This window comes from Morone saxatilis, unplaced genomic scaffold (assembly GCF_004916995.1).
Source record: "Morone saxatilis isolate NCDOM2014 unplaced genomic scaffold, NCSU_SB_2.0 Contig20, whole genome shotgun sequence".
NCBI lineage: Eukaryota > Metazoa > Chordata > Actinopteri > Moronidae > Morone > Morone saxatilis.
The window spans coordinates 16,823,751-16,850,822 of record NW_023339763.1 but is presented as its reverse complement, the minus strand read 5'-3'; the positions used below and the strand labels follow the sequence as shown (position 1 = coordinate 16,850,822).

Genomic DNA, 27,072 nt, shown 5'->3' with positions numbered 1-27,072 from the left:
GCAGCTTTGCCCCACCGAGGTTTGTGGAGGGATGCTGAGAGATTGAGCGCCATTTACCAGGATAGATTGGTGCTATCATGACAATGTAAGGACGGACACGTGTCGGTTGACCACCGCGTCAAGATATGTCTGCAGCGATGTTGAGGTAAAGACACGCGGTTGTCTTGGATACGGTGTAATTATTACCTATTACGTAGAGTCAGTGTTAGCGACCAGCTAGCTGTCTGAGCTAACAGCTAACCACTGTGGGACCACAGAGCGCGTTCATTCCTGTTTAATTAACCACTGACTTAAATTAGATCAGTGTTGGTAACAGGGCGAACACGGCGACGTGAAGGTGATGTGGTTTTCGATAAACGTGCTTTCGTTCAGGTAATGTGAGCTAATCCGAGCTGTTTTTGTAGCTATGGCTAAATCAGAGGTAATAAAGGTGAAGTTCACCTGTCTCAGTGTATACACCCAGACTATAGGCTGACCTGGATAACACGAATGCAGTCTGCAGTCCTGCATTGAGTCCTAACTTTACCCTCTCGAAGCTAATAATGTTTAACTTTATGGTCATTTTTAGGCTGTAGTTCATGTTGCTGATGGATTTGAATTGCGTCATTCTGAGAGGTGTTTCTAATAATTTGTCCACCCCATTTATATTAATCTGGGTACACTGAGAGCTACAAACACATCAGCAGCATCACACACGAGCCCCAAAATGACCATAAAGATGGATCAAAACAAAAATAAACAATGAGCATTGTAATGTTTATTGCAGTCTCATACAACCTTATTAGTTTCTTCCTTTGTGGACATTTTCCAGGAAGAGCTGTGGCACTAGGAGGACAGTCTATGTGAATCTGAAATATACTAAAACAGAGGACTTTATATTCCCTCCCACTTAAACAGTGTTGTGATCCTTTACTCCCATTACCTTGTTCAGTGGATAGTTCTCACATTAGAGGCTGGATCCTCTGAAAGATGCAGTAGGTGGGTGTTTTTAAGGGCTGTTTAAAGACCAGATGGAGCATTTAGGTGTTTCTCAGTTTCTAAGCCAGTTATTTAAAAAGTTCAACAGCAGTAAAGTTGCCCTCAGAAGTCAACAAAGTACCACAACTCACAATACCCAGGTTTACAGTGTGAGTTGGGAAGTTTCATTGTGTATCAGATTAATGATAAACGTAACGTCCATGTTTATGTAGCATGCTATGATAAACATTCAAATATTCAGGCTGCTAGAAAAAAAACAAAAAAACATTGTTGTTGATGTCCGGCTTCTGTTTTTGTCTCCTGTGATTTCGGGCGTTTCATTGGTCTAGTGATATGCTCATGTGATGACTGATAACGATCACTTGAACATAAATATGTGGAAGACTTTGAGTTCACGAGGATTAAAGCTTTGGATACTGAGAGCTTTACAGTTCAGGCTGTGTGCTGCGAGTTGCTTGTCTACATTCGAAGGAGCTTTGAAATGGGACAGTTTTGTCAGACTGTCAACAGGTTTCATTTGTGACTCTTTCTGGAAAGCTGAAACACAACTTTATGAAACCTGATCATTTCTTTCCATATTCCTAATGGGTGTCGACTATTGTGCTGGACAGGTAAAGATGAGATGTAGATGTTGAATTGGATTTGAGTTGATATTTAAAAGACTCACGGACGCAAAACAGTTGATTCCCCCGAATTCACTTTATATTATTAATGTTAACAGAGCTTATTAATCAGGCTTTTAATCAAGACCTTGAATGTTTGTTAAGTTTACTATAACCACTCTTTTGTTTTGTTTTTGTTGAATCTAGCACCCCTACTAACAAGCTCAATGTACTAGTCAACAAACTGCACGAATTCTTGGCCCACTCTACTGTTGAGGACAGCAATGGCACGCCAACGTCAGCGGATGCTGATGGTAGGTTTTAAATTAATCTAGTGATGAGTGATAAATTAAATGTTTTTAATCATGTTTACATGCTTTATTTACATTTGAACTGATCTTCTGTTCACAGGTCTGACAAACAGGAGCTTTTCTGTGGGGAACTCAACAGGTCATGCTGCAGCAGAGGTAACTGAATATTCTTGGTGTTTTCGTCGTTAAGTAACTTTTTAATTGGATCCAGCACACAATTTGGCGTCATTCTGACTTTTTCTTTGAGCTTTTATTATTTTCTTTACTGTCATATTTGGTATTTAGTCACAGCACTTTCAAATAACCATTAAAGCTGGACTAAATCAAAGTGAAGAGCTTTTGTCATAAAATGCCTTAAATGCCTTGAAGTCCCAATGCAAAACTTGCATTAGAAAAGTGAATAATGAATGTCCTTTATGGATGAACTGATGTCTAATTGAATTGCTTTAAGATCTCCTGGTCACTGTTGTATTAAGCGTAGCATAATCTCAGTCTTTTCAGTCTTCCATGGTCTCTTTGAACTACTCAATGATTTGTGTTTCTGGCTCTCTCAACTGTAGAGCCGTACTTCCTGTGCAAGAATTTGTTTTAAAATTTGTTTACAAGACTTGTATCTCCTTGAGTGAAATTGTTTGTATGAACAAAATATTTGCCTCTGAGTGAGAACCCCCTTTGGGAGATTACTGCAGTGGTTTCAACACCAAAAGTGACACTAATTACAACCAGTGACAACTAATGAACTGTCTTGCTTTGTAGGCAGGACTGGACACCAAATACTCAAGGAGGTGAGTTAGCATTTCATTTGTACCCCACACCCAAAAAATAAAGCACCATGGTATGAAACAGTCCAAAATGAATGCAGCTTATTGCTGGAAATAATGTATGTTGAATTAAAGTGAATGCCATGTGTTGCATTTATGATTCACCCTGTATGTGCTTAAACCAAGTGAACGTTTGAAACCGTAGTCATGATAATCAGAGGGAATAACAATGGTAATTTTACACTGCTGTTAGCTTATGCTTGGTTGACACTTTTAAAAATATTTGTAACCTCCTGCCGTCTTTTTTCACTGTCTAATTGTCACTAAGCTATCTGACTTACATTTGTTCTGTTTCACTGATATTACAGAAAACCATCTGTTGTCATAAAGCACTCTGGGTTGGATGAATCTGGGGACTCAAATGAAAGTGAGGACTTGGATTTACCAGTCAGTGCAAATGGTCACCTTGATGTCACTAGATTGCCAAAAGGTACGTTTTAACTATTTCCTACTTTAATTCCCCGTATTCACTCTGCCTCATAACGTTTCCTGTGCAAGTGATGTCAATTTGTGACTGGTGTCCAGTGTGTGTTTCAGTACAGTTTTACATACAAATTTGTATTTCTGTGGACATTTGGGGGGTTAATTGTTGTCCTTTCTGAGTTTTTAAGTACCTGTATGTGTTTCTGGTCTTGCTGTGTACAAGCTGTATATTGTATTTATTGGGGGTATGTTTTGTTTACACAGGCACTGTACTGGTGAGGCCCGAACCTGTAGATAATGGAAGAGATGACTTCAGGGGTCCAGAGTTTCGCAGCCGCAAAACAGGCGTACTGCGGAAAGAGTTTTCAAGAAGACGTGGGGGTCAGTAACTACTGATGGATATTGTTATTGCACATCACTTCATTGCTTAGGCAGCCATTTCTCCAGAATAATAGAACTTAAAAGTGGTCACATTGATTCATTTAGCAACAAATTAAACAAAAAGAAGGCACTTTGGTTACTGTTTGTTTATTGTTTGTGGACAAAAGACAGACTGAAAAAACACTTTAGTGGACAAAGAGAGCTAAAAATTCATTTTAGTTTGTGTCTAAATGCAGCTTGATCATTATTTTGTTGTGAGAAAGATCACTGATAATTGACTTTGAGAAAAAGCTGCTCCCAGTGCTTCACTTACCCTCCGCACTGCTTACGGCAAGTTTTTGTATCCTAACCTGTGGTGTTGCTCATGGACATCTTGCCTGGAGAATGTGATAGATTAAAGAAGAGATTGAACAGCCTCACACCTTTTTTGAGCAGTACATCAAATAATAGTTGTAACAATTGTGTTGCTAATGACAGTGGTGTGCTTTCATAGGAGTTGAACACATGGAAATTGTCAGTTGCACCGCATGTGGACGCCAAGTTAACCACTTCCAGAGAGATTCCTTCTATCGGCATCCAGTTCTCAAAGTACTTATTTGCAAGGTGAGTCTGCTTATTTACCCGAAACAATCATTCAGAGGGATATTCTGATTAATTTTACTATTTTCTGTGTATTCATGTTGATGAGTACTGATATGAACCATGTGTTAAAGTGCAGACCGGCTGGCTTCTGTTTACAGAAATCTGCAACATACAGCTGCTGAATAAGATGTTGTAAATTAAAACCAGTTAACAAGAACCTTATCTAAAATTCTGTCTAAATTCTTTAGAAATCATTGTGATCCCTCAGCCCCCTAGGATTTGTATGTGCAGTTTATGTTTCAGTTTTAAGTAGGGCTCTGAAGGGGTTGATGAGAGGGATACAAAGCAACACCTGTGTGTCTCTCTCTCTTCACTGCTCTGCACACACACCTGCTTGCCCCACTCCATTTCTTTCTGTTTGTTTCTCCCAGTATGGAACAACAGTGTGGTCCAAAAAGGAGGTGTAATGAGCAGGCTCGTTGTCGATGACGTTGCCTGTCGAAACGTGGTACAGAATGCTGTACCTGGTCCGTGCTTTTAAAATATCCACAGTGTCTGTGTCCACTTAAAACCAGATACGCTTCTGTTTCTGTCCAAAATGATAATATGGGTTTGCTGGCCGTTAAATACTTGGGCAGCCCGCCCAAGTAAAGTCTGTGGTAATGGGGCAGGTTTTGACCTATCTTTAAAAAAACAAAACAAAGCATTCAAATACTGATTTGGACTTCGATTACCATGGCAAGGTTCAAAGCTCCGAACCATTTGGGTCAGCCCTTTTGAGTGCGTCTTGTAATCAAATATATGTTGCAAACTAAAGTCAGTGTGCACTTCAGCCACTCATTGTCATTTCCTGCTTGCATTTAAGAAATTCAGTTTTAAAAATTTTTGTAATAAGTCAAATCATTGCTAATACATAGCAATTAAGACTTTTGACATCTTTCTAAAAATTCCTTGCATGTTTTGTAATATAATTTTTATGCAAGTTGTCTGTAACTCTTCCGTTACACGTTTTGTTTTTGTCAGTCCTGCTACAAGTATTACTTAAGTGATGACATCAGTAAGGATGGAGATGGAATGGATGAGCAATGCAGGTAGGGTTTGTCATATTTAATATTTTATTTGAAATATAATCATTCTTATTAACTAAGCTTTTATTGACTGTATTTATTAGCTATCTTTTTTCCTTACGTAGATGGTGTGCTGAAGGAGGCAACTTGATCTGTTGTGACTATTGTAGCAATGCCTTTTGCAAGAAGTGTATTCTGAGAAATCTGGGGAGGAAGGAGCTGTCTGGCATCTTGGAGAGCAAATGGTACTGCTATGTGTGTAGCCCGGAGCCCCTTTTTGACCTGGTGATGGCCTGTGACAGTGTCCTTGAGAACATGGAGAATCTGTGGCATCAGCAGCGCAAGAGGAACCGAGTAGGGCCGGAGAAATCTGAACTTTATGACATGTTGCCACACTTGCCACAGAACGTTCCTTTGGATAAATGGGATCACACGGGTATGGATGGTAATGTGGTCTTCAACTATAGCACACTGCAGATTTCCAAGGATATTACCAAAAGGGCCAAACATTTAGTGGACTCGACAAACATCTTAAACCGAACTTTTGTCAATTTCATTCATTCTGTGACATCGAACAAACGGACACCTGCTGTTCGCAATCTGTATCTGAACTCTTTTTTGTCTGTAGTTAAAGGCTTGCGAAAATCACTTGCAGCACTTGAGGACAGCCTTAAGGAAGAATTCAGTGACTTGGATCTCCAAAGCTGTTGGGAAAAGTTCCTCAGTGAGGACTTTGATCCACAACCTGTAACAGAAGCAGGCTCAGAGCTGGAGATCTCTGATGAAAGACGCATGAATGACTTGCAAAAATTGGCAGCTGAACATTTGGTAGATCATGATTCTGACTCCAAGGGCTTCACAGATGGGAGAAGTGCACATGACTGCCCTGGGGAAGACATAGATTCAAATTCACACGAACCCAGACAGAGGGCACACAAGATTGGCCTGACGCTTTCTGAAAGTGGGGTCAGCATGACTAAGAAACTTGTTGTAAAACTTACACCTGTACCTATGGAGCAGGAGCAATCCTCTGATGCCCCGAAGATGGAGGAGGCCACCAACATGAAGGATTTGAAGTCAGAAGGAAATGATATATCAGAAGATGAAGAGGCAGGTGTTGTAGGTGCTAAAGCTGACAGCAAGATGAGCAATGACAACTCCAGCGCGTCTCTACACCCAGAAGAGGAACAAGGCAACAGACGATCTCCTCGCGTGAAGACAACACCTTTGCGTCGACAAAGTGATGTCAAGGGCAAAACGTCTCTTTCGGCAGCAGACAGCGACAGTGACTCTGACCCAGAGGAAACCTCCAGCACAGTACCAGCCAAAAACACTGAAGAACAAAGTCTGAGCAGAGCAAGAGACGACTCTGACTCAGATGAAGTCCCTGCAGCCCTGCTTGAGCGAGCAGCTATATCACAAAGCTCCGATGAGCCCCAGAGTGATGAGGACGGTGGAAAAGCATCGACCAAGGTGGCAAAGAAATGTCTCTTTTGGCTCACTAAGAACACCCCGATCTCCCCGGAAAAGATGCGCCGCAAACGCAAGATGCTGGACTGTTCCCCTGAGTCTGACTCAAGCGACAGAAGAGTAAAGTCTCGAAGGGAAAGTGGGTCGGATTCCTCTAGTGATGATCAAAACTCGCAGAAGAAAATAAAGCACTTGAATACGCTGAGGTCGGTAGGGAAGGCTCACCTCGTCAAAAGAGAGGACGAAGGGGTGGCTAGAAAACAGGGTAGGATGCAGGCTGAGAAGTCTAAGACTAAGGCTCGTCAGGAAGAAACGGAGTCGTCGTCCTCATCAGACGAAGATGATAACGATGATGACTCTGGGAGTGACGGAAGTGATCAGAAGATGAAGCCAATTACTGAAGATGTGACCTTACTGGGGGCAGCAGCATTCCACCAATCATCGGGTGAGTTGTTGTTGTTGATGATCTACAGTTTATCTTGTCAATGGTTATTAGAAGTAGATGACTAGTTTGCCTATGTACTGGTGGAAACTAAATGGTTGATGCTAGCCTCTACTGCCCTCTGGATTTACTGGACTGTGATGTTATGCTATTATTAATAAACCAATGCAATTGCTAGAGGGCACGTATGACCAGCAGGGAAAACTCTGAGTCTTAAAGACAGGTGTAGTTAATAATATTATTTCCTTGCAGCAGTGTAATAGAATAATTGCTGTAATTAATGTTATAGTTCCACCTGTACTGTACAATGTCAAAATGCTGCGACAAAGGTGTGACTCACATTTGAACAGAAAATAAACAAGAGCTCTGATGTTGGCGAGGGTATAAAGACTACAAAGTAACATGTAAAGTACAGACAGACAAACAGGCCGATGCTCAACAAGGAACCAATATATTTAACAGGAATTGTACTTTGCACATCTATGAGTATGCAAGGGTCGGCTAGGGTCAGTATGACGCCAATTTCGTCGTTAGTGGCCGCATGCATAAGCTCTGTGCGGACATCTGCGTCCGAAAGTAGTATGAACAGAACTACTATCCATCTGTGGTGTCCACAGCTGTCTGTATGCATCTGCCTTTAGCCACAGATTGTCTCAGGGGATTTTGTCAGTGCCACGTTCTGCTCAATGGATTCTGTGACAAGCAGTCTGCGTATTTCATATAGGATAATAAATACGAGGTAGTTTCTTGGCATGTCAGTATAATGCAGCTTTCAGTTCACCTGTTTTGATAATAGATTTCTTTGCTGAAACAACATGACTTGTTAATTAAACATTTATGTTTCTAATTTTTTTGTTTTTGTAGGAGATGAGGAGCAATCTGAGCCCTCGTGGGCAGCAGAAGAAGATGACGATCCAGAAAATAGGTATGGTTCCAAAAGCCCAGGTGTAGAGTCTGTTAAACACCCTAGGTGTGGAAGAAAGGCTGCACCTTCGAAACCTGACTTCTGTGCCAAATCTAGCAACACGCGTGTCATTAAGACTCAGTTGCAGCCTATTCAGACAAGACCAAAACGTAGCTGCAGTAGAGCCCCAGCAATCAAATACACATTCTAGAGGTACACTGTGAAGCCCACATTATGATGCAGTGAGACTGAACCTGGCCAAGAACAGGCCTGTGAATTATGAGCAACATACTGTGTTTTACTAAGTGTTCACGCCACTGTACATGTTAATGATAGAGAGATTTTAATGAAGAGTTTTATTATAATTATTTCTAATACCATATTTGTATTCTTTCCCTGGCATACTGAGCTGATACAAAAGGGAAATCCTTGCAGTCGACCCACTTGAAGAGGTCTGAGCATACGTTTGTGCAATGAATGAAACTTATTTTGCCTTATAGTGCAACCTGTTAAGGTATCACAGGTTTTTTTTTTTTTTTTAGTGACAGTATTTTAACATACTCAGAAAGTTCTGTGTTATTACAGAATGCACAAAGAACTGTTGTCCTAAATTGAGTGGCATTGTTAACTTTAGTAAATTGAATATTATTATTATTATTTACAGGTGAAGTATAAAGTTTGGATCATGCCTACAAGATTATGTGCAGACCGTTGCATTGAAAAAAAACTAACATTGTGAATGTTTTATTTTGTTCACTTATGGTAGGCAAATTTGCAACGTTGTAAGCATTTAAAAAAGTTTTATGCTTCACCATAAACATCTTTTTTTATATTCCGCTCTAAAATGAGCCCCACGGGATCACAGTTATGGTGTGACAATGTCATTTCAAGCCTAACTAAGATAACATGGCAAAAGCATTGTTTGCTAGATATATGTACCTGGCTCTGTAAATACAATTTAGCTTTACTGTTCTTCGTTTCCTTCCTGTTACAGCTTCTATTAATTCTGGCCACAAAATATATTTGGTCATTTTTCTACACAGGACTTGAGCTTCATTTAGGGATGTGTTTTCATGAATGGACTTCTGCTTGATGCCAGTGATGCATTGTTTGAGTGTGATATGTTACTTTGTTTTGAAAAAGACTATATTGATGGTATCGTGAACATCTGTGAATCTCAGGATTTGTTATAGGGCTACTCTCACTGTCCAACTCACAAAAACATTTATAATTTTACAAACATTTTCTGGTAATAAACTCTCAAAACACCATAAACATTTTTTCTTCTCATGGTGTTAAGTTTTGTAATGTGCAAATCATGGTAGACACCAATTTGATTGTTAAATGGTGCCTTGCAATATATTTCCAAGGCATCAACATGAAGGCTCTGGTATTTGCACTTCGCTACCATGATAAATAATACTTGCATATATTGTAATATGGTACGTAACCTGGTCTTCTTTTGAAACTAGTTCACATGCAAGCTACTAGCTCTGAAATCCAGAAATACTGCCTTTTCAGAAAAGTGTATTACTTCAGTTCCAGAAACTACAAATAACCGTCCTACCGGGCTGCTCACAGTTCCACAATCACACCTGATGTAGTTCAGAGCTTTACAGCAGGTTTATGTTCACTGGAGGCCTTGAGTGCTCATTTGTATTGAATTATGTTGAGCGTCTGACACATGGAGTATATTACTAGCTTCATTGACTGTGTCAGGACTTTCTAATAAAAGTTCTAGTTTTCCCAAATTATCTCAATGACAAAATGATATTGCCCCAATGTAATTATTCGGGCTATGATGGGTGGAGCTGTCGTTCAGCCTGTTGATCAATTATGTATTGTTTATATATTGCTGCTACTTTCCCCTGCACACACTTATACAGCGCTGATCTTAGGTTTGTCTGTATCTTTTAGTGTTGTAATATTTGAAATGCACATGCAGCTTGGGAGTTTGAGAACTTGCACTTGTATATATGCAACATGCTACTGTAGTGGTTAGAGGTGAGATGTTTGTCAGGATTTGTGTCCTTTACCAAAAACGTTTTATTCTTTTAGTTATTTTATTTCTCCGACAGTTCTGCTTTCACAGAGATTGGCCTATTCACATTAAAAAGACATCATTTCCCACTCCTGTACTTCTACTAGCATCAAGCCATGCATACAGTCTCAGTTTTATCTGCTGAGGTTTTGAGAGGTCTGAGATTAGTACCACCCTAGTACAATGGAGGTGGATGAAATTTTGTTTGATCAAGCCCAGAGGAACAGCGAAAGGGTTTGTGCAGATTTCAGCATCAGAATTGGAAGACGTTGGACGTTCTCTAACAACTGCTCCCCATATAAAACGTTACCAAAGATACAGCTGTAAAACAATGAAGAAAAACTACTGTCACATGCATGCAGACATTACTCTTTGTATAATTACAGTTCGGCTATTAGTGCCCAAAAAGTAGGGAAAGCCTAGGAATGGGCACCAGCATAGTAAACTGTATCCAGCTCTTACAGTGGATCCAAAGCTGAGGAATGCATTTTGAAACAGCTTTTCTTTTCGGAGACAAAGTCCTAGTTAATCAAACTAATTTACAGACCTCAGTGTTCATCGGAACCGTACCACTGTTTTTGTATGTTTTACCCCACTTTCTATGCACAGAGTATACATTACTGCTGACCATTTTCTAAAGCATACCGTATCGACTGATGATTTTTACCATATTTAAACTTGCAGAGCCTTAAATGCTGCTTGACATGGTGAACCAGCTGTCGTTTTTTTTTCCCCCCCTTAAGTAATGTAGATAAAAACAATTTGTGTTAAAAAGCCTTCCAGGTCAGTGCTTTCACATGTTAATGAGAAGTTGTATATCTGAGAATTGAGAGTGGGCTGTGAAACAACAACCTTTATAATGCAAAAGAAGCGACCAAATTCACACTGTGCCTTTTTAATGACATCCATGTTTGTCTCTCATGTTTTTTTCCAGGTCGGATTTTCTGACAGCACAGCAGTGAATGCAGTGCTGTTAGGCAACAATCACTTAAATCTGGGATATTGTAGCATCCTTTGGGCTCCAAGTCGTTTTTTTTTCTAAAGTCTGTTTTTAGTTGTAGTCATAGCACAACTTTATCTTTAGAAAAATGGTCAGCAGAAATGTAAAGTTTACATTGTTTGTAGTTAGTGGGCTAAAAGTACCCTCTTATTCCATTTTTTTAATTCACACAGCATGTGATTACCAGTGGTCATAATGCCAAATTCATGTGTGGCAGTGTGTTAATTTTCTTCAGTGTTTTTCTGCTATTTTTCTTTTCTTTTTTTTTGTTCCGTCCTTTTTCCCAGTTGAAACATGTCAAATGAGATCCGAGGCTCCGGTCTGTTACAGCTACTGGCATCTTGTCTTTTACAATAAACTCTGACTGGATGTTGGATTTAAGCGAAAATGGCAGTCATCCCGTGTCCAGTGACCTACACTAACAACCTCGGACCTGGGCGCACACTGCAGGTTGCTTGGTGAGAAAGGGTTAATGCAGGATGGACAATTGATGGGAGAGTAGACGAACTCAAGCCAGAGCCATGGCCCCGGTTGTCAGGGGGTAATTCCAGCCCCGTGTTGGGAAATGCATGTTGAACACTGGTAGACGTTGAAGGGAAACTCATTGTGCGGACTAATGAGTGGTCAAAACACTATGGTATTAAAACCATAAACTTTTTAAACCTAATGTTTATCGTGAACTGTATCAGATTATGTGCGTAATTTCCCTTTTTTTTTTTTTTAGTTTAAAGGGGTTAAACAGTTGAGATAACATGTACACGAGTAAATATTTATGTACAGACATTAATAATTTGCTATTTTTTTGTGTGCCATGTTTTTCTCCCCCTTATAACACAATATTATTTGGCTGTTAGTACCAGAGGAATATGTTGTCCTCCAGTCAGCGCTCAGTTTATGTTAAAAAATAATAAGAAATCTATTTAATTTTAATTTCACGTGAAAAAACTTTTGTCAGACTTGAGCAAGAAAAAGTGAAAAAAATGAAAGTATTCCTCCACATTCCCCAAAGGGGATATAAACTAAGAATATGTCTTTCTTTTTTTCTGTGAAGAATACTTGTTTATTGTAATAAATTCTTACTCTTAAAATGTCTCAGTCTCATTTTTATTTTTGTAAATGTTTATCTTCTAGTGTCGTGGTAGTTCACTTCAGTTGGTCTGTGACTTTACTAGAGGAGCTTTATATTGACCAGAAGTGATTTACATAACATATCTGATATAGAATTAATATTTAAGGCCAATAGTGCGAGGACTATCGGCACCTGAACAGGATTTCAAGAGTGATTCTGGTTAAATATCCAATCCTATCCAAGTACTAACTGCTATTATACTTTATTGTGATTTTGCCTTAAAGTATAACAATATCCTGCTGAAGACACTGTTACTGATCATGAAATGAACTTCAGGTACCTTTTCCTTCTGTTCTACTTTTGAAAGAATCGCTAAGAAAATGCTATTGGCCCAAATCAAAGCCAACTACTCCTCCGGTGATGAAATCTCTACGGATGAGGAAACGCAGGAGTCTGAGTCTGAGGGTGACGAGGTCAAACGAAGCAATGAGGATAATGGAACAGATGAAAATGGTAAGTCTTTTTTTTTTTTTTTTAAGTAGCACATTTTTTCTTTTTTTCCTCTTGTGCATCTCTATAAGCACAGATATTTTCCAGTTTTAGTCCTATTAATCAATATATAAATATATAAATTGCATTTAATATTTGTGTTTTACAACAAATTTTGGGACTATAAGTTTCCTAATTCTCAGGTGCCTTCTGTGACTTAAAAAGGAAGGGAAATGATAATAGAATACATGTCTGCTGCAGGGGAAGATTTGACTTCAGAGCTGTCTGAGACCATGTCTGATGGAGCCAACGCCAGGCACCATCTCCTCCGCCACAAACTAACTTTAGATGAGGGAACATCAAATGACAAGGCCGCTGCAGAGAGCGAAGTAGGGAAGCAGGAGTGCAAGCAAAGAGCCGGCAGCAAACACCTGAGCTGTAAGAACACCTCTAACATCTGACGCTGATCTGTCTGAACAGGGAGTGCCTACTTTTCTCTAATATCTGTCTTTCTGTCAAGCTGATAGTGAAAGTGATGGTGACAGTAACGAGTCGGAGCCAGAAGATGCTGGGATGAGTGAGGAGCTGAGTCAGTCAGAAGATGAGGCCAGCGGAAATGGGTCCAAAAGGTACATTCATCCAGCTGTCACTGATAACATAAAAAAATATAAGGAAATATAATACCCTGAGAAATGTCCTTTAAGTAAAAGCATCAATACCACAATGGAATAATAACCTTTCTTTAGGCAGATTTTGACTTGCCATAACAGGAAAAGCTCACATGAAACTAACTTGGTTAATGATGGCTCAGTTCCATTAAGTGTCCAAGTCGCTCAATGACAGTAAGCAAGCCTGCAGAATCCCAGAGGCCTGGAAGCAGCTCACCTAAATAGAAAGTAGTTGTTTTTATTGTTACCAATTACACCTGTGATTTTCCTGCTGTTACAAGCCAACCAAAAACGTGTTCTATTAAACATACAGTAGAAGTCCATTCATAATTTTACTTAAGCAGGAGTACATAATTATTGGTAGTAAAATAAACAAACTTATCAAAACTCACCTAAGATTGAATTCTTTCACATTTCAACATTCTTGCTGCGGCAGAGAATTATCCCATTTTTACACTAAATTATTAACTTCATGTTGTTTGAAAAACCAAAAATATTGTCTGAAGCAAACCCATTTTTGTCTGTAACACTGACTAAGTTTAAAATAATTTTAAACTGCATATTTTTTGGATTTGATTTGATTTATTTGACACCAATAGATACATTGTCAAACATTGTGATAGATTTATACATATTCATTAAAAGAACACAGAGAATGAACACATAATGTTAAAAAATATAAAAAATATTTCCATTGTGGTCCTCTTTCCAGGATGAAAACATGGGAATGCAAGTCACAGATGACTAAAATATTCTGAAATACTGAATAATGTTACTGCAGTACCACTACATCTGTATTTACTATGTGCATGTACTTAGTTCATTTTAATATCTCTTTTTAGGTCCACTAAAGAGAAGGAGTCACCCCGTAGTAACGAACAGAAGAAACAAGTGCCCTGCATTTGGCTGACTGACTCCAGCAGTGAAAAGGTTGCAGCTGATATTATAACAAAGTTGTTTATCTGCATGTACTCATCTCTGATACCTTTAACTCTCTAGCGTCTAATGCTTATTGCTTGTGGGATCTTTCTGTATTTGGGCAGAGTGACAAAGAGGATGCAGATGAGATGAGCGACAGTAAAGGCACCCCCAAAGGACGCAAAAAGATCCGCAAAATCATTGAAGATGAGAATCTCCGTGCAGAGACCCAGGAAGCTCTCAGAGAGGAGGAGGAGAGATGCAAACGGCTGGCGGATAGGGAACAACAGATGGAGGACAGGAGAGAGGTACTGCATACACAGCAGCTCAAACTGACCTTTAAACGTCAATGAGTTAATGACCAACGTTTACAGTAGTCTTGCTTGTAAGATGCTGTATCCCTGTTGATAAATCATAATAAGCACAGTACATGAACATTTTGTTTCTGACACTAGCACTTGTTATTCGTTTTGGGGTTTTCTAAGAAGAGGAGAAAACAGACAAGATGCTGACTGACCGGCATTGTTTTCCAGATAATTGTTATAGGGGATGAGCTGACTCAGGTTGTGTGTCCCATCACCACCAAGCTGGTTCTGGATCAGGATGAGGAGACCAAGAAGCCTCTTGTTCAGGTGCACAGGAACCTTGTGACGAGACTGAAGCCTCATCAGGTGGACGGTTAGTTCTCTCTGCTTCACTTGCATCGAGGTGGACAATGCTTTACTGTTATGCACAATACAGGCATGTTGACAACAACAGACACTGACAAAGACACTGTGTTTGACAGATTCAGATGAGTCCGATTACACAAATAATTCGAGGAAGAAGAAGTTAAGAAATAAGGAACTGTTGGTTATCAGTGAATCCAAAACAATGTGAACTGATCTGTGGCAAATGGCACACAGCATCATTTTTTGCTTTTTAACAGTAATTAGAGAATTACTAGAAGAGAATTTTACAAATACAAATATTATACAAATATTATACAAATATTGTCACAACTGAGGCCAAAAACCTACTTACTGTGTTCTCTTTATTCTCTAACAGGTGTCCAGTTTATTTGGGACAGTTGTTGTGAGTCTCTGAAGAAGGCCAACTCTTCTCCTGGATCAGGCTGTATACTGGCACACTGCATGGGCCTGGGAAAGACTCTGCAGGTGAAGACATACACATATTCACCTCCAGTACCCTTCTTTTCTTTGATTTATACTAGACAAATGAATACACCAAACATGTTTTGCATCTTGAAATCAACATGATTTTTGTGCTTCTGGATGTACATCACCCATCAGACTATGCTTTATAATCTGTGGTAAATTGTCTATGCTGTTTATATACATAACTGTGTATTTTATAGGTGGTAACGTTCCTCCACACCGTGCTGCTGTCGGAGAACCTGAAATTCAGAACGGCCCTGGTCGTGTGCCCACTTAATACTATTCTCAACTGGGTCAGCGAGTTTAAGAAATGGCAGGACAACATGGGACAGGATAAAGTAAAAGTATGCAAAGCAGTTAAATGCTTCGGATTTTTTACGTCTCACTCTTTGCTTGTACAAATGCACATGTCCATATGTGGTTATTGTGCACACACATTGTTGACACACACTGTATGTTACAGGTTACAGAACTGGCTACAATAAAACATCCTCCAGAACGAGTCAGAGCTCTGCAGAGGTGGCAGCGAGACGGAGGTGTTCTGATAATGGGGTACGAGATGTACCGCATCTTGTCACTAGCCCAGAAAATCCAAGACTTGGAGAGTAAGAGAGAGATGAAGAGCATACTGGTGGATCCAGGTACAGTAACTGTGTAATGGCGAGATATTATTACAATGTTTTTTGATTTATGTGTCAGTACTTTGCTCATCGAAGCTGTTTTGATCTGTAGTTGTTTTTTTCCCTCCTGGGTTTTGTTTTTTCAGGTCCAGACTTTGTGGTTTGTGACGAGGGGCACATCCTGCGCAATGAGGCATCCAATATCTCCAAAGCTATGAATGCCATCAAGACCCGACGGAGAGTGGTGCTAACTGGCACACCACTGCAAAACAACCTGGTCGAGTGTAAGTCCACGCCTCTCCGTCATATTGACTATTGCCTGAGACCACACTTTGCTTAAAGAGATCTAGGATATAGTCACCAATTTATGAGAACTGTGATGTTTTTCTATGACTCACACTTGGGTCATAACAATATATAAACTGGATTACACAAAACATTTAAGTTCACTGTTTTATTCCTAGGTGGATTTTGGTTTTGGCAAACCAGCCAACAGATGTTGATTGCTAAAGGTTTCTTAAAATGCATCCTTCAGTATTTAAAACACCAAACCAGTTGTCATTGATGACCAAAACTGCAGCACCATAAAGCCCGGTCCACGCTGCTTGCATCCACAGTGTGGTGGATTGTCTTGTTTTTTATTTTCGGTGCCCATGTTAACAGATCAGAGCAGCCACCTCAGGCGTGGGAGCCGCAGCAGTTCGGTGAGGCAGCCGTCATCCACTGCTCAGGCATCCTGTGTGGACGAAGCGTAACAATTAGTCACTTTTAGGTCTAAGTGAGTAAATTAAGTGCAGGCATTATGTTATAGCATATTTTTTGTTTCCACAGATCACTGCATGGTCAATTTCATTAAGAAGAATCTTCTGGGCTCACTGGGTGAATTCCGAAACCGCTTCATCAACCCCATACAGAACGGCCAGTGTGCGGACTCCACACCAAGAGACGTTCGAATCATGAAGAAGCGAGCACATGTACTTCATGCTATGTTGGCTGGATGTGTGCAGGTAAAACAAAGAAAATATCTCTGCCAGCTGCAGGCTGTCTGTATATGTACAGTTTGGTTTTATATTCCAGCTCTTATCTGCCGGGTTTGTTGTTTTCTTAGAGAAGAGATTACTCAGAGCTGACTCAGTTCCTACCTCCCAAACACGAGTATGTGCTGGCAGTGAGGGTTTCCCCACTTCAGTATAAGTTGTACCGCTACTACCTTGACCACTTCACTGGTAAGTCTTTATATTTTTTCTTAAGTGATGTAGATATACAGTGATTATAGAAGAAAATACTGTATATGTTAAAGAAATGGTGTGGTGTGATTTTTGCTCTTGTAGGACATTAAAAATAGTCTCAGAAATCTGCATATTTATTGGTGAAGATTATTTATTTGACAGTTTTCATGGACACATCTTATTTCTTTCCAGAGCTCTAGTTTAGTATTGCGCTTATGTGTTCCTGTGTTAAATTATTTAAATTGTTAGATATTATTTTTTTCATTCATAGTGTTCGTAATTGTCTTAATGATGACCTGGCAGATGTGTGACACTTACTTATCATGTAACTCATCCAACTCACTAAATCATTAAAGAAATTAAGATCATATTAAAAAATGATCATCATCATTTCAGTAATGGTGTTTTACAAAAACAGTCTCTTCATTAAAACTGGGCGTTTCACAGATGTTCGACCATCTGAAGTAGATGCATGTTTGTTTTTCCAGGTGTGGGTTCCATGACAGACAGAGCACATGTGAAGACCGGAGCAAACCTGTTCAAAGACTTTCAGGTGCTCGGCCGAATTTGGACTCATCCCTGGTGCCTTCAGCTCAGCCACATCAGCAGAGAAAACAAGGTACAGAAAAACCATGAGTGCATGTTGATTCCTTATTCCTGTGTTGATAATGTCAAGTGATTTTAACCGGACTTAAATTACAGGGATACTTTAAAAAGAAGAAACAACATAAAGCTCTGCTAAGAAAGGAAGAAACCGCTGTGGCTGAGAGGTAAGGCTTGTTATGTTCATAATCACACTCTGCCTTACCAAATTATTATCTCTTCATTTGTTTCCTGTGAGAGCTTCTTGTCCCGATGTGCTTTTGAAAGCCATGTTCAATTGCCAATGTTGGAGCCGTCTCACTTGTGTTTAAAGGAAACAGGATGCATTGAAGCACATGTACATATGTAAAGTTGTATATTCCTGTAAATGTAGGTTGATAAACGTGCAAAAAGTAGGTATCGTGTAGATTAGTGGCAGACAAGTGTACTTTCTGAAGCCACTTGTATACTTTTTATACACTTTTCTTATTTTAATATAGTGGACTGAGAGAGAACGGAGGGAACAAAGATGACAGCAGTGGCGTTTCTACAGGCGCTCCAGCAGGGGAAGGTATTAAAACTCTATCTGTCAGTAATTCTCCACCCCTGTAGCATGCACAATAATCTTGCCCTGTGTTATATTCTGTGTTATATTCTGTGTAGGAGAGAAAGCAACCATCAGCTCGATGTCTCAAAGTCGAGAAGCGTGCTGGTTCAAGAATCTGGTGTCTGAAAGGGACGCGAAAATCCTGGAGCACTCTGGGAAGATGGTGCTCTTGTTTGAGATCCTCAGAATGGCTGAAGACCTGGAAGATAAAGTGTATGTTTCTTTTCTGAACTGAACCACATTATAAACACTGTAAGTAGTCTGTCTAGATGCTGATTCGACATCACACCTAACCAAATCCATCTTTGCATCTTTAGGCTTGTGTTCAGTCAGTCCTTGATTTCATTAGACCTGATTGAGAATTTCCTGGAGGCTTCTCACCATGCCAGAGACCCATCATCATTGAAAGGTGTTCTGTTTATGGCAAAGAAAATATGAATGCATTTTGGAAATGTCTAATATTACTTCACTTTTAATTTTTGTGCTTCATTGTTCTTACAGCGGGCAGCTGGATTAAAAACATTGATTACTATCGTCTTGATGGTTCCACCAATGCTCCGTTGAGGAAGAAATGGGCAGATCAGTTCAATAATACTGCCAATGTCCGGTACAGATTACCTGTTATTTCTATCTTTGATTATACTGTATTTATTTGACCATTATTTAACCAGATGTGTCAATTAAGAGCCAATTCTCATCTACAAGGACGACCTGGCTATTATGATAGAATGTCTGATTGTATTTTTCGTATCTTTGCTTTAGCGGCAGATTGTTTCTTATCTCAACGAGAGCCGGATCACTTGGCATCAACCTCGTTGCTGCCAACAGGGTCATCATCTTTGATGCCTCATGGAATCCCTCATATGACGTACAGAGCATATACAGGGTGTACCGCTTTGGTCAGCTCAAACAAGTGTTTGTGTACCGCTTCTTGGCTCAGGTAAGCTCACTGGTCTTCATTAGTAATATCACCTAAATGTGAGAAAATGTGGTCATTCTGATAGTCAACGTTACTGTTTAGTGATGCTGGGCAATATATCGGATGAACCCATATAGTTGTTTTAATTTACCATATAGTATGAATTTTTCATATACTTTTGTATAGCTGAAACAACTGCTGTTACTCATTTGTTTCCTGTGCAATATAACATTTGAGAAGTATCTTTGAATACATAAATATTGTATCGTTATACAACTATAAAGAAGCAATGTTAATGTTGTTGGCATATCTTTTATATTTTTACTACGTCGTTGTTTGCACAAAACAACTGATTCCTTCATATATTGTATCATTTAATGGACCAAGACAACCATATAGCAAACAAAGCCCTCAGTATCTACACAATGACATTAAAAGATGGCTCTCTACTGCTGCTCGCAGCTCATAGACAACCTATGCAACCTATGATTAGAGGTCATAACCTTAAAGGGTTACATATCAAGAAGGTTGGCAACGACTGCCTGAAGTTCTGTGCAATATCCTAGGCCTTAATATTAAGAATATAAAGATGGAAAGAGTGAAGGTTAAAGACTGATGACTTCTAGATTACATTCTGAAAACATTTTCATACATTTTCAATCCAGGAACAAAAACATAATTTCTCTTGGAGCAGCTGTATTCTGACTGAACCTATAAACCTTTCAGTCCTGTTTATTATTGTGGTCATTTGCACCTCCAGGGCACCATGGAGGAGAAGATCTATGATCGTCAGGTGACCAAGCAGTCTTTGTCCTATCGTGTGGTGGACCAGCAACAGATTGAGAGGCACTTTACCCTTTTTGAACTGACTGAACTTTACATATTCGAGCCAGACCTGCTGGATGACCCAATCTCTAAGAAAAGCAAAAGAACCACCTCTGTTTTGCCAAAGGTGACGTCACCATCTTTATTTTTTAGGTTTCTGCCACAAAACTATAATACACAGCTGTCTGAGAAAGGCTTATACTGAGTATTTCTGGGTATTTAATGACTGTCTGTATCTGTTTCTCAGGATAGAGTCTTGGCACAGCTATTACTAACCTGTAAAGATCAGATAGTGTCTTTCCACGAGCATGAATCTCTGCTGGACCATAAACAAGAGGAGGAGCTCAGTGAGGCAGAACGCAAAGATGCCTGGGCTGAGTATGAGGCTGAGGTAAAGAGCTGTACACTGCAAAGCAGAAATGATCAGGACTCCATTTGGTGAAATTGCATGCCCTAGACTTTCTGCACTGTGTTTTACATTATCATTCTGTGTGTTTACTGTATGTAAATGTGTGTTTTTTTTTCTCAGTCAAACACAGCCAGTCTTCTACTCAGCTCCAGCCAGGAGACCTTGAATATGAAGACAAATGAACAGCTATTGGTATGAATAAATATCATTTTCTAAAACCTTTTTGTAGAACTGCTGCTGGGTACGTGTGTGTTTTATTTAACATGTTACATAAAAATGTCTTCGCAGGAATTGCTTAACAAGAGCAGAATGAATGTATCGGAGGCGTTCCTGTCGCTGCAGAGGATGAGGTCTCACACTTACGAGGACTACATGTCACGAGTGGTGAGTGACCTTAAGGTCTCTTTGCTAAATCAAGGACATTCAGACAGAAAAAAAAAATAACTACGGTTATTTGGGTGGAATTGATCTTTTCAATTTAAAGCAAAAAAAGTCAAACAGTTTTTGTACAAAACAAGCAATTCGATTACATGTTCCACTAATTTATAGACATATTAACAGAAACATATCGGCAGTTCAATCCATAATGAAAAATAATTTAGAAGTCACTCTAATATGTACGTAATCCTTTGTCACAATATGTGTAATTCCATGTAGAAATATGTATATATGTTGTGAAATAGTACATTTTCTTTCGGTTAATTGGTTGCAATTTAAGTAATAATATGAACAGACAGGAATATCCACTTTGGAATAATCAAATAACACATACACTGGTTCAGGTACACTGATGCAAAAATAATGTAAAAATCCAGTATTACCATAAAGCAACACTGCACACAATGGTTTAATACAACAAGGGGATTTTTAATGGAGAATCAATGAGAGAACCAATATTAATGTTTATATTGTCTCAGGACATAACTAAGAAATGAACAGTTTCTTTTTTTAAGATTTTCAGAATATAAATCAGCAAACCATTCTCACAAATTCACTATATAATCACTCATACAAACATCAACACAAATCTCTATCCATCCCATACATAAATAATCTATAAAAGAAAGTTGGTAAAGGTCAAAACTTTTTTTTCCTGCTCTACAGGAAATGTTACTTTGTGGTTGAGCCTTGAGCAGTGAGCTTTAGCTGTGTGCTCTTGGTTAAATGCATGGCAGCACATTATTTGTCAGATAACAATGCAAATGGTTCATAAACTCCAACCTAATGTTACATATTACCTTCTACCTTCTCTACTTTATGTTACAGCGGCAACAGTATCCTCAGCTGCCGGAGACTTTGGTTATGACCAAAGCTCAGATTTGGAAAGTGTGTGACGAGAAGGAGCAGGAACGTAGACAGGCCTTTTATCGAGACGTTCTCACACAGCAGCAATCAGTAAGTCATTTCTACACGTGTGTGTGTGTGTGTGTATCTGTACATCTATATGCCAATAGCCAATTCTCATGTTTCAATCATATCCTCCCCATAGCTCACGCTCAGCATTCAGGCCATACTGAACAGTCGAAGAAACCAAGCAATGCCGACCACTGTGACCAACGTGAACCAGCCGGGACAGGCTTGAACAAGAGAATTGTGTTTTGATAGGGAATAAAAAGATGCCTTTGTTCTTCCTCACACTACAAGGACCTTATTTTATTTCATATTGAATGTATGTTTTACCAGTATGGAAAGAGAGGAGCGTACTAAGGACCAATGCCACAACATAACAGAATCTTATATTATAGAATTAGGGTTTCAGGTACTCCGTTATAATTATGTTCAGGTGGACTGACAGTTTTGTTCTGTAACACACTGAGCACTTTAACTACACAAGGTATGTAGTTAGGTTGTGCAAATACCTTTACAAATGGTTGTAGCTGCTTCATACCAAAAATATGGTGTAGAGTCTGAATCAATTTGATGGTTTCCACACTGGATGTTTACCGTACATGCCTTACTATTTTACTCTAGTATCATTTTATATGTTTGGTACCAGTTGTTATAATAAATGAATAAAATAACAGAAATGGGAAGTGTTATCTCTTCATGGTTTTACAAAAAATGTCCCTTAGGAAATGTTTGTTGTGAAGGAGACCTGTAGGAAGAGACAAGACAATGATATATATGTAACTTTATGCAAAGAATAGAAATAATTCCTTTCTCTTCCTCTTTTCAAGAATATCCTCTAAAATCATAAGTATTTTCTGCACATAGCTTAGATATTGTGAATATATGTATCTTGCCACAGTGTGCACTCTTTCTTCATGACATAAACCAACACTAGGTGTTCATGTCTCCCTCCTGAGGATCCCAGTAGAAACGGAGCAGCTGTTCATTCAGACAGCGAGTTGTTCCCCAGAGAGGAAGGCTCCCTGCCCAGAAGGTTATTTGTTAATTAATGAAAGCAAGCCAGCTGCAGTGGTGGAAACCCTTCAAGGTTTCCCACAGGCTCCACTATAGCTGACACTAGAGCAAAGGAAAATGGTATGTAAAAAAAACAAAACTGTAAGGATCACAAAAAAGGCTTTTACACAGAGGATACGTTTGTTATAAATTATATTTTTAGGTGGTACAAAAAGGCATCAGACTGGGGAAAAAGTGAGTAACACACACACTTACAGCGGTTTCATACAAAATTTGGCAGTTTTACTATCATAAAAAAGGCGTCAGTGTTCATACGGTACAGTATGGATTAGTGTACACAAATACCAACACAGTCAATCCAAAACAGTGTGATGATGAGCATTGTTCCCTTACACAAATTGGGATTTATGGGATGTAACATCTAATGGAAAGTTGGTGCACTTAGGTTCAAACAGTAGAAAATGTTTAATGCAGTATGCGGATCAGTTAATTAAAAAGTCAAACTATAAAAATGCACTGTAGTTTAAAGTCGAGCAGGAAAGAGAACATACATTACAACATGCAGATGGAAAATACAGACTTTGGCTGGAATGACATTTAAACACCAAATCCTACGACAAGCATGCAGTCAGTCATGTCCTCTAGTTGCTTGTTGCCCTTCAGAGTAAACAAGATTGAGTGTGTCCCAGCATGCACTGGGTGGAAGAGACAAAAGTCCATCACAGGTTTAACAGTCTATGGTTATGGATGCTTCTGTTTAACTTCAATGTGTTTATAAAAAGGTAGAGATGATGCACACAGGGAGAAAATTCATTTTTAGATAACCAACCATTTAAAAAAAAAAGGATCTGGAGGATGAAAGAACACAACCCATACTGTCAATCATAACATCACATTTTTTTTAAAAAGGAAAGAAAACATCAACAAGTACTGCCACATTTTACATCCATGTAACTAGATGGTGTAAAAAAGAAAGGATGACACTACACTCGACAGTCGTCTTTTAAATTATTAATAAAAAACTTGGCATATTAAAAAAATTATAATTTTAGTCCACAAAAAAGTAGTCTTTCACAGTGATGATGGCTGTAGTTCCCTGAAGTCCTGGAAGGCTGATCCTCCAGAGGGACTTGTAGTCTCTTAAACGCTTCACGTGTCCCTCAGACTGTGCACAGTACACAAAGAAAGAAAACAAGATGGCCTGAGCTCCAAGCTGTGCAGTCGTCAGGTAACATATGCAGCAGGTTGTGCAGTGGTTGTTAGTGCCCTGTATCCAGGTCCCTCATGTATTCCTGAAGTGCCTGCAGCCTGGCATCGATCTCCGACAGCTCAGCACCAGTATCTACGGAGCACTCTGGGGTTGTAAAATCAGAATAAGATGTTGTAATGTGTGGATTTTAACCCAATTAAAATCATTCTACTGCAGCAACAATGTAAAAGACTTGTGAGGAGTTACCTTTGTCTTTGATTCTGTGTGATGGAGTACTGCATAGTGGTTTCCTGGTCAGAAGGCTTCCTCTAGACTAGAAACCGATACAACGCACATTAAAAAGATAAGGCGATAAGTGATATTTCATGTTTAATTATTGTCAAGAAAGCCCAAAATTAACAATGAACTGATTTTACAAACAAGTTTTGCTTGTTCAGTCAAAGCTTCATATATTTAGCTTATTCCTCTTTTCAAGGCGATTTGTTGACGGTAAGAAAAACACAATAACAAACCCAACCATATACTTTAAAAAACAAAACAAATGAGAGAGCAGCAATTAACAGTGTCCCAGTTACATTAATTAGCATGTCACTCACCACGCTGGGTCCATTGTAAGTCTGTTTTCTTCCTCTGTAAACACACACACAAAAAAGCAGACGTTCAAATAATCCGCTAAAACAACGGACAATTCAAAACACCTGAATCTGAGGTAGTCCAATCACCTGAACAGAGTTTTGGCCATTTCCTCCATATCCACTAACGAGCTTTCAGAGGAGTTCCTGCTCCCTCTCCGCTCCACAGATAAACTCCTGCCTCTGCTGCCAGACCGGGACATCTGAGGATAGGCCTCTCTGGAACGTGAACGGCCCCTCTCGGGGACAATGGGTGACGTCAGCATGTCTCTACGTACCTTCCTCTGTCTGACACAGAAAACTGGGTTAAAACTGTTGTTCGGAGCAGATGCAAACACTGGCGTGCTGTCAGAGGACATTGCAGGAAAATTAATGGAAACCAACTTTTTGACTTCTGCCTCTTTCAGCCTTCGCTGTCTGTCCTGGATATAAGCAGTCGGGTCAAAGCGGGGTCCGCGTGAACCTTTAAGAGAGCAGGTGGGGTTATTGAGATCAAACACAGAATCACATTTAGAATATTAGAAAAAACATCAAACTACATCACGAGCAGAGCCGGTACCGGTGGGAGATGGTGACGGCCTGGGTATGCGAGCGCGTGGTCCCGAGGAGTCTGCTCTTCTTCCTCTTTCCTCTGACCTTTGCCCTCTTTCCTCCATCCGTTCTCTGGAACCCGAGCGAGCCCTGACCGTGCCGTACCCCGTCCTCCTCTCGCGGGAGAGCGAGCGATAGACCTCCCCGTCAACCCGAGAGCTGATGTGAGCAGACACAGGAGTCACTCTGCTGCAGACACACAAAAAGGGGCGTGCACTAAGTAGGTCAATAAAACTCAGCCTGTATATGTTCACTCCAGATTGTACGTGAATGAATGAAAGAGACAGAAAGTAAAGATATAGTACACGCTTAGATTGTCTAACCCTCTCCGTAGTAACGCCAGTTCATTGGTGAGACTCTTGACACGAACGCGGAGAGCGCACTCTGAAGCTCTCAGCTCCTCCAACTAGCCAACACAGAGGACAAAAAGGTTAAAACCAGCACAGTAACAGAAGGCCGGCCGGTTGAATACTCTGAGGAGCAGAGGAGGTGCACCTGTTCACACAGGAGACGCTGCTCCTGGCATCTCTTGCTCGCTGAGCGTTGACTTTTGGCCCTCTCCTTTACAAGCTGCTCCTCCAGCGTCCTCACCACATCTCTGACCCTCCAGTCCTCTTGTCCAGGTGAGGAACCGCTTCCACCGATCTGCAGCCGCTCCAGGACCTTAGCCATGGCCTCCTTCTCTTCTTTCACCAGAGCCAGCCTTGAAAACAGTAGGAGACATCAAAAAGTGTCCTACATCGTATTGGTCACGGTGACGCAGATCAGGTGCAACCTACTCTGCTCGTAGCCGCTGTACTTCTAGCTCTGCAGATTTGTTAACTCCCTGAGAGGTGACAGTGCTGAGCTCAGCCCGCAGAGCTCTGACTTCCTTCTGCAGGGCAGCTGGGTCAGGTTTACCCACATAGGGCAGCGGTAAAGGGTAATGTATCCTACAAATAGAAGACAGTCAGCAAATCACAACCGTTATTACCTCTGACGTAACCAAAACACTAAGAAACACAATGTAACGTATGAGACAAACCTGTCAAACTCCACAGTGTATATGAGGATTAGATATCTTTTGGCAGTGAGAGCAGACGACTGCTGATGGCCGCGAGGTCGACTGACCACTCCTGCCTTCCTGTTGCGTAGCAGCTCCAGGTCAGCGTAGGTCAGGAGGTCAAGTGTAACAGAATCACTCGTCTGCAGAAACAGCTCAAGTTAACTGCGCAGCATCAGAAATAAAACAGACTTCATGGCCACCAAGTGGAAATTACTTCACTTACAAACTCAAACTAAACAGCAACAATCTGAATAGCTGAATCTGTTTGTACTGGATGTGTATGACAGTTCAGTTGAGACCAATGTCCACTTGTATCTCTTATTTTCCTCCAGGCTCTCTGTTCCTGTGTATTAATGAAGAGGAGAGGAGGAATGACACAGCTCGGGATAACTGTGCATTTTTCACTCAAGTGGAAACACTGAACTCGAATGAACGAGCCTCGCTTTAGCTCACACAGCCCTGAGCGAATCTGTGTCGGTTCACATCTTTCTAGTGACTTTGTAACATTTGTGCCATCTCTACATTTCTTTCCCCCCATTGAAGTGCACCTTCAAACACACCTTTCTAACAGCTGATTCCAGCATGCTACAGAAAATGGGAAACTGTTTGAAGTTGCCAGTTTTGCGAGTGAGGTCCTCAATGTCTGAAAAAAAAAAAGAATAAAAGAGTGTGAGTTAGACTATTTGTGCCTGTGATCAGAATCTGAATTTTGTTTA

At 40.0% G+C, this 27,072-nt stretch overlaps 2 protein-coding genes across 2 annotated transcripts in view; one reads left to right on the top strand and one right to left on the bottom strand.

Annotated features, from left to right (window-relative positions):
• Positions 1-22,152, top strand: LOC118331565 (transcriptional regulator ATRX-like). Its single transcript, XM_035666600.1, has 35 exons — positions 1-145; positions 1,788-1,894; positions 1,992-2,047; positions 2,648-2,676; positions 3,021-3,142; positions 3,400-3,516; positions 4,010-4,119; positions 5,122-5,189; positions 5,291-7,080; positions 7,942-8,002; positions 12,459-12,604; positions 12,842-13,018; positions 13,101-13,209; positions 14,091-14,178; positions 14,292-14,474; positions 14,700-14,844; positions 15,214-15,323; positions 15,524-15,667; positions 15,787-15,964; positions 16,090-16,227; positions 16,775-16,950; positions 17,052-17,169; positions 17,661-17,791; positions 17,875-17,942; positions 18,255-18,325; positions 18,418-18,574; positions 18,679-18,770; positions 18,863-18,968; positions 19,124-19,301; positions 20,041-20,232; positions 20,353-20,496; positions 20,635-20,706; positions 20,803-20,898; positions 21,781-21,909; positions 22,004-22,152. The coding sequence occupies exons 1-35, from the start codon at positions 126-128 to the stop codon at positions 22,094-22,096; spliced, it is 5,721 nt and encodes a 1,906-aa protein (XP_035522493.1). The 5' UTR covers positions 1-125; the 3' UTR covers positions 22,097-22,152.
• A 901-nt stretch (positions 22,153-23,053) lies between these two features.
• ccdc61 (coiled-coil domain containing 61) overlaps positions 23,054-27,072 on the bottom strand; it is a gene marked incomplete in the record, with an annotated part of 4,981 nt that continues 962 nt past the window's right edge. Inside the window, 10 exon segments of the mRNA XM_035666949.1 lie at positions 23,054-24,232; positions 24,335-24,401; positions 24,685-24,718; positions 24,811-25,183; positions 25,280-25,500; positions 25,635-25,717; positions 25,807-26,014; positions 26,091-26,243; positions 26,336-26,496; positions 26,917-26,999. Coding sequence (XP_035522842.1) covers positions 24,138-24,232; positions 24,335-24,401; positions 24,685-24,718; positions 24,811-25,183; positions 25,280-25,500; positions 25,635-25,717; positions 25,807-26,014; positions 26,091-26,243; positions 26,336-26,496; positions 26,917-26,999 — 1,478 coding nt within the window.

Excerpts from the sequence above, each read along its gene's own strand:
- LOC118331565 (XM_035666600.1), top strand. The coding sequence starts at position 126 with ATGTCTGCAGCGATGTTGAG. Across the intron at positions 17,943-18,254 it reads GAAACCGCTGTGGCTGAGAG|TGGACTGAGAGAGAACGGAG; the intron begins GTAAGGCTTGTT and ends ATTTTAATATAG. Across the intron at positions 18,326-18,417 it reads AGGCGCTCCAGCAGGGGAAG|GAGAGAAAGCAACCATCAGC; the intron begins GTATTAAAACTC and ends TATTCTGTGTAG.